Source organism: Lycium ferocissimum, chromosome 11 (assembly GCF_029784015.1).
Source record: "Lycium ferocissimum isolate CSIRO_LF1 chromosome 11, AGI_CSIRO_Lferr_CH_V1, whole genome shotgun sequence".
NCBI lineage: Eukaryota > Viridiplantae > Streptophyta > Magnoliopsida > Solanales > Solanaceae > Lycium > Lycium ferocissimum.
The window spans coordinates 2,167,637-2,175,348 of NC_081352.1; the positions used below are offsets into that span (position 1 = coordinate 2,167,637).

General features: G+C 42.8%; 1 protein-coding gene across 1 annotated transcript; it reads left to right on the plus strand.

The window, feature by feature from the left end:
• The first annotated feature begins 4,516 nt into the window (after positions 1-4,516).
• Positions 4,517-5,140, plus strand: LOC132037200 (uncharacterized). The gene has a single exon (XM_059427673.1). The coding sequence runs from the start codon at positions 4,517-4,519 to the stop codon at positions 5,138-5,140; it is 624 nt and encodes a 207-aa protein (XP_059283656.1).
• The last annotated feature ends 2,572 nt before the right edge of the window (positions 5,141-7,712 follow it).

A 7,712-nucleotide genomic window follows, 5' to 3' on the forward strand; every position in this document is an offset into this window, starting at 1 on the left:
ATTAGGCCCACAGTACAACCATACCTTTTAGAGAGTTATACAAAAGGTTTGGGAGCCCAAGTGGATTTGTGGAACATCCCGAAGAGTTCAAGACTTATGCCAAATGGACGGCCACCTGACCATTAGCCTTCGCCATTTGCTTTCTGGGAATCATGGTCTTTCCCAAAGATTAGTCATTAGCCATAGACACCCGAGTTATTTCAGTTACTCATGCCATCCTCTACAACATAACCCAAAAAGAAAAAAACTAAATACTTCGACCTAACCCCAATTATCCTAGATGATCTATACCGATCCTTGAGCGTCTGTCGAAACCATCACAAATACTTCCAAGGATGTAACCTACTCCTACAATGGTGGATCCTTAAACATATGATCAAAATCAGGGGTAACCAATACCTAAGTAAGCCAACCGAAAGGGTCTCAATAACTTTTGATGGCATCCATTTACCTTTTCTAAGTTGAAAGAATAAAGTGTTCAATGAATGTTCCAAACTTCGTACAAACAAAGTTGGACCATTTACCTTTCTAGGATTGAGAGAGAGTTTTAAGACAGCTTGGGAGGATCCAAATTACCCCAATGGATGGGAGATTTCATCATTGACTATGATGGGGATTTGTGTACCGAAAATCTAAAAATCGGATCGAACCGAATTAATTTGGTTTTTCGATGTTTTGGTACGGTTTTGATTTTTTTATATAGCAAATCTAGTGTTCGGTGCCGATTCACCGGTTTTTCGGTATTTCGGTTTAATCGATATTACTATATGAATACATATATACAATTTTTGAAGATCAAAGTCATTTTCTATTAAGCCCAAAATAATTTATCCAAGACCACCATAATTTCATTTCATTTACCCCAACTAACCCAAACGACTAAATCCTAACTTCATTTCCTGGGACACTTCCTCTCCTCTCGTCGACTCCTCACAAACCTAACATCAGAATTACAATTTACAACACTCAGGGCTTTGGATTCGCGGGAACTAGTCGAGTTCATTTTCCCTTATCACAAGTTTGAATGTGGAAGTTTTGGATAAAGAATCACTAAATTTGTATTGGATGTCTTTTTTGTGAATATAGGGGTTGGAGAATTTTGAATCTTTATTGAATAAAAGTTTTCAATTCATGTACTAATTCCATTTGTTATGCAATCTGTTGTACTGATTCGTGTTGGTTTTGTTTCTATTTATTTTGGGTTTTCGATACTCTATTGGTATTGGGTGTAGCTTTTTTCCCTTTGAAAGGGAGTAAAAACGAATTAGAAAAATCGAAATCGAACCGAACCGAACTTCAAAAAATGTTTGGTTGACCAGCTCGTATCACTTTCAAAAAATCGAAACCGAAGAACTGAACCGAAGTTTGAAAGAACTGAACCGAAGTTTGAAAAAACTGAACCGACCCAATGCCCACCCCTAGGATAGGCCACCGTTCGCGAGTGGAAAGGTCGCATGACGGGGTCACGATACTTTGGCACCGAGATAGGTTTCGTCCCGATTTGTGATGGAGTATAAGGATTGGTTAATGATATTCAAGTACTCTCCCTCCCGGACCTATTCTCTATAGTTGTGTACAAGACAAGGATTCATAGGCTGAGATTCGAGCCCATTTGGCTCAGAGGAGACATGACGACAGAGATGCCAAGTATTTGGAAAATATTGAGCACGACTAAGCCACCATAGCTGGTTTGAGGCGTGAGTTGGAGTTTACTAATGATATTTTGGTTGAGCTTGATGATCGGATAAAGAAAACCTTGGATGACGTTGCTCCATTGACTTTTACACAGAAGCGTTTTCTGATGGAGGACAAATTGACATCAGCCCATCTTCATATCCAGACTACCCTCTGAAAGGCAAAGAAGGCTAGGATTGACCGAGCTTCCTCATCAGCCACCGGAGGACACTTCTGCTGATTCATTTTATGCATTGTCTTTACTTTATCCCTTTTGTACCCCTTCGGGGAAGAATATTATTATTTCTGAAATTTTATTATTATGGGGCAATGGTTTGACTCAAATGTCCTTGTTTCAAACGATTAGTATACCTTGTTTTAGGAACGCAATTATATATAATTTTATAAACTACTTTATGTGATTTACTTGCTTTCATATGTTCAGTTTAAATGCTTAATTGATCTCAAGTACCGACCACTACCCCAAAGAAAAATAATGAAAAACAATATCCGTACTAAGTCTAGTAACCTTCTCAGAATTTGAAGATGGATGCCAAGAACATACTAGAGCATGAGGAAAAAAAGGAAAATGAGGGTTTGCTCCATCGCAAAATTCAAGATCTCGAGAAACAGATCCCGACAATTAGAGCCAAAATCAAAGAGGCGATGAGTTGATGGATTCGGCGAAAAGTCCGCCCAAGGAACCAACTAAAACACAACACCAAGGAGAGAATGTTTTGGACAACAGAAAAGGGATACTTCCCGAGTATATCCCTGTAGCCAAGGAATCAGAGGAAGAGAGGTGAAGTCTGATCCATAAGAACCCACTTAGCCATCCAGAGAGGATGCTTCCATCACCACCAAGCATAAGAAGAGAGGCCCGCCTCTCCAAGCCCAAGAGGGGAGCTCGAGGAACGGGTAGAGTTCGTTCGACCAGCATCGCCCGAATGGTGGGATATTGCACTCAAGGCTTTGGCCTGTCCCTACCGTGTCTCACCAAGACACGTGACAAGTGAGGAAATATTAGACAAGCTCGGAAGCAAAGGGATAATCTGTGTCAGCCATGAAAGGTTGCCACCCTGTGCCCCAGTTTTTGCATATAAGAGGTGCCCTTTTCAACAAAATCAAGCGGATCATACCGCCAATGAGTGCTTGACCCTCAGAAAAAAGATGATAGGGCTGATAGATGAGAAGCGCATCACCAAACTATGGGGCCCACACTCACTTTTGGTCCATGACAATGTTTCACCAACTGAAAGATTACACTGAATACCCACAGAGCCTACAATTTCACCATTTTCAAGGACTCCTATGCCAGTATCTTCCAGAAATTGGTCAGTATCGGGAAAATTAGCCCAATCAGGACTAGGAGGGCTCAAACCGAAGGAACTGTTTGCCGAAAGATGTGTCTCTACCATTCCGGGGCTTTAGGGCACGACATAGAAGAATGTGAAGCTTTTAAGTTTGAGGTGGAACATTTGGTCCACACGGGCAGCATCTGGGTGGTGCTCCCACCGCAGTATTAGAAATTAGGGCCTGTGGGCCGGGAGAAGGGTTGAAAGGACAAACAACCCGTTCTGATCTCAGGGAAAGGTCATCTTTTGGGTAAAATTTAGGGGATCCCATTTTTTGTATTTAACACAGATTTGTCCCCCCCCCCCCCCCCCCCATTTATATGTAAAAGGAACTGCGCCGACCTGATGTCCCAAGGAAGGATACGCAGGAAGCCCCTATCGGGCCTGGTCACGGGTAGGTTTTAAGTTAGGGAGTCTTATCTTATGTAAACCGAACTATGGATGGGCCTGATTTCCTGCGGAGGGATATGTAAGTAGTCTACGTAAGACCCGATCCCTATCTATTATAAATATTTTATTCCCCCACTTAACAAAATCGAAATACTCAAAACTCGGTACAAGAGATAAATCAAGAATTTAAGTCAAACGTATGATTATTTATGTGCTACATGTTTTAACTGCCAATTATGTGCGATATTCTGCTTATCTTTTCTTACCTAATAAACTAACATTGTTTGCTTTTGAGTTATTCTTTTCTTATAGAAGAGAAAGTTGATTTGTGTTCACACTGGCATACTTCACAAGATCAAAAGCTGCAATAGCATCCCTATCCCAACAAGACAAAGGCAAAGCAAAAATGACTGGTACTTCCGAGAATGAGACTGCTCCAACTGACATCGCTCTCAGAGATTCACCTCTTCGAGATTTACCTGAGTTCTCACCTACTGAGGATGTTATGAAGATGATGTTTGAGAAAATTATAGACCTTCAAGAAGAAGTCGCACGAAACAAAGTCGCTAATGCTGCCCGAGAAGCATCTACTGAAACAAGAAGGCCTCTGTCACCTTTTTCGTCTCTAAGCTCACTACTACCCGATTACCTTCCCACTCACTCCACTGCAACCACCATACCTTTTACCCCGATTCCGATCACTGGAGGACACATTGGCACCTCGTACCATACTACACCACCAGCCGACACTACCCAAATTCTCGGAACCACTCACTCCGTTCCTTCCTACCTAGCGCCACAAAATACCCATCCCGACATCACTATACAACCAAGTACCGTCTCACTATCGACTGCCAAAACTACACATATCCACCAAAATCGCCCTACACACCCAATAGTTTCCTTCCACACACCCATCACCCAAACACCTTCTCACCTGATCATAAGAAATCGATCACTACGAAGAGATGGAAAAGGCATGGAAGGCCGAGCAATAAAAACAGGAAGAAAGACTCAAACGAAAGATGATCGCAATGTTGGAACGGTCCATGAGAACCACCCTTACTGGCACGGGCTTAAGCTATGATGATTTGTGCATGCATCCAATTTTGGACTTGCCAGAAGGTTTCAAGGTGCCTTATTTTGAATTGTTCAATGGAACGGGTAACCCCAAAGCCCATTTGCGGGCCTACTGTGACCAACTGGTCGGTGTCCGAGATAATCAGGTGCTTATTATAAGGCTATTCAGCTGGAGTTTGATCGGAGAAGCCTTCGAGTGGTTCACAGTGCAAGACATACATCGTTGGGTCACATGGGAAGATATGGTTGCGGCCTTCATGGAGAGATTCTATTTTAATATGGAAATAGTATCGGATCGGTACTACTTGGAGAAAGTAAAACAAAAATCCACCGAAAACTTTCGTGAGTATGCAAGTAGGTGGAGAACGGAAGCCGCTCGAGTAAAACCACCAATGGGCGAAGAAGAATTAGTCTCGATTTTCATCCGTTCTCAAGAATCGGATTTCTATGACCGTATGTTTTTAATGGCAGGCAGGCCATTTTCTGAACTCATCAAAATGGGAGAGGCCACAGAGGATGGTCTCAAAACAGGACGGATCATAAGTGTAGCTGGGAAAGCTGCCGGATCAACCTCGATCGGGTTCGTAAGAAAGAAGAAGGAAGACGTGGCAAGCATTTCCCATACTCCCAGCCCTAGATAAAAGAAAAAGGGAAGAACTCCACTCCCCGATAAGAGTTTATGCTTCACCACCTCCAAACACCTATATACCCACCCCATACAATACGATGCCCGTATATTATGCACAATCGACATTCCAAACGCCACCCCCAAATTACCAAGCCCCACAAAGTACCTTCCAAACACCACCCCCAAATTATCCAGCTCCACAGAATACCTTCCAAACCCCACCACCTTACCAAGCTCCCACCCGTTTACCGACCTCCACAAAATAATCCACCCACTAATTACCAAAACCAACCACCACCAAATGCCTACAATGCGCCACGTTAGAACTTTGAGTAAAAGCCTACCTGCGTGTTCACTCCATTAATGGAAACACGAACCGATCTGTTCAAAAGGTTGAGCGCCTGGAATGATTCAAATGCTCCCTCCAAAGATCGTTGATCCAAAGAACCGGTTCTACCGAGCTGATCAAACATGTGCCTACCATTCCAACGGCATAGGACACAGTACTGAGGATTGTATTAATCTAAAGTACAAGATACAAGAGATCGTGCTCCAAATAGCTCCGCCCAATATGAACACCAATCCTCGCGAAATCATAGCCTAACGTGATTCATATGCAAGGGAAGTGATTCATATGATACGAAAGATGAAAGAAAGAGTGGCATCGCATTACCTACAAGAGCGCCCACAATTCAAAATATTGATTCCTGCGCCAGTTGTTGCGCATGTGGCCCAAGTGACTACGACACCACCTCAGAAGGAGTTTATGGTACAAGTTGCCATACTCATGGTATGAAAGCCGGGAAGATGTTGCACTTCAAGATATAGCCCAAGGGACCTCAAAGAGAGGGAAATCAAAAAAGGGCAATCAATAAAGGTGAAGCCGAAGACTTCTGGTATCAAATGCAGCCAAAAGAATACTCCATTGTGGAGCACTTGAAGAAAACACCGGCCCAAATCTCGGTATTAGCACTCTTGTTAAGTTCACCCCAACACCGCTTGGCCTTGATGAAGGTGTTGGAGGAAGCCCACGTCCCGGCTGGGACAAGCAGTGAAAATCTGGCAAAAATGGTCGCCCATGTTATGGAGGAGCATCAGATTGCCTTCACAGAAAGGGAATTACCCAAAGAAGGCACAAATCACAACAAGGCGCTGCACATCACTGTCATGTGTCGAAGCAAAATAGTCACGCGGGCTCTGATCGATAATGGGGCTGGCTAAATGTTTGTCCCTAGTCTACTTTGTTATAGCTAGAATATGAGCTCGGAAAGGTTCGCTAGAGCCGAACCAATATACGAGCATTTGACGAAGGCCGATGTGATGCCACCGAAAAAGTTGACCTTAACACCCAAATAGGTCCAGCAGAGTTCATTACCGAGTTTCAAGTTATGGAATACCCGCCAATTACAATTTATTTTGGGAAGACCATGGATCCACATGGCAGGAGCTGTGCCATCTTCACTTTATCAATCTCTGAAATTTATCTGGGAAGGGCAAGAAGTGGTAATCTACGGAGAGGGAAGCATGCATAACTACCCGGATAATTTTGTACCTATCATAAAAGCTGTATCCAAAGGAACGGATTTCCATGTAATGGAACTAGTGGGAGCTTCCCACAAGATAGATTCCCCAGAGGTCCCCATGCCTGCGGTTTATAAAATGATTGCTTCAACCATGCTCTAAAACGGGTTCGAACCCGGGAAGGGTCTGGGAAAGCATTTGCACGGCATCACTGAGCCGATTCCCATTCCTCAAGAGAATTTTCATTTTGGACTCGGTTATGTCCCAACTGAAGATGAAATACCTAACAAGAAGAGACAGGATGTTGTGGATCTCCGTAAACCTATTCCAGACCTATACCAGTCATTTCCAAACCGAATGCCTATGCCGGGTGATGTTGACATTGAAGAAGGGATAGGGATGCTATTCCAAGAAGAAGATTGCTCAGTAATCCTAGAGGAATGTACAGAAGCGCCTACCATCTGAGATGCAGATCCGGGCGAGCAGTTGTCCAATTGGACCTCTACCTCGCTTTTGGCTCTTCAGTAGAGAAAGATGAATTTATTTTTTAAAATAAGAAGAATCGGTCGAGGCCCGATTACTCACCTTTTATCACTTTACGTACCTCGTAATGTTTCAAAAAAAATGAAAATGGCTTGATGTTGATCCAAGCCAGGACCACAGTTTGTACTTTTGTTAATCTAAATCAATGAAAGCCTCGATTTTATCAAAATGATTTTATTTACTTACTTTGCATGCATGTTTTATACTAATCATGTTTTGCCTTGAATTTTCAATAATAAAAATGATAAAGCAACTCAAAATGTCATGACATGTTGCGAAACGAATGAGTCAGGCTGTATAGAGGAACAAGAGTATGAGGAGTACGATGAATAAACAATTCTACCCGAGGGTCTCGTAGAAGTGGTAGAACAGTTAGAGAATGAACAAAAATCAAACATGGATGAAACAGAAGCTGTCAATCTAGGTGACGAAGAGAATATCAAGGAAACTAGGATAAGCGCGCACCTAGGAGCGCCTCAGAAAGAAGAATTGATCGACCTACTGAAAGAGTATGTGGATAT

Coding starts and splice junctions, on each gene's coding strand:
- LOC132037200 (XM_059427673.1), top strand. CDS start 4,517: ATGCATCCAATTTTGGACTTGCCAGAAGGTTTCAAGGTGCCTTATTTT.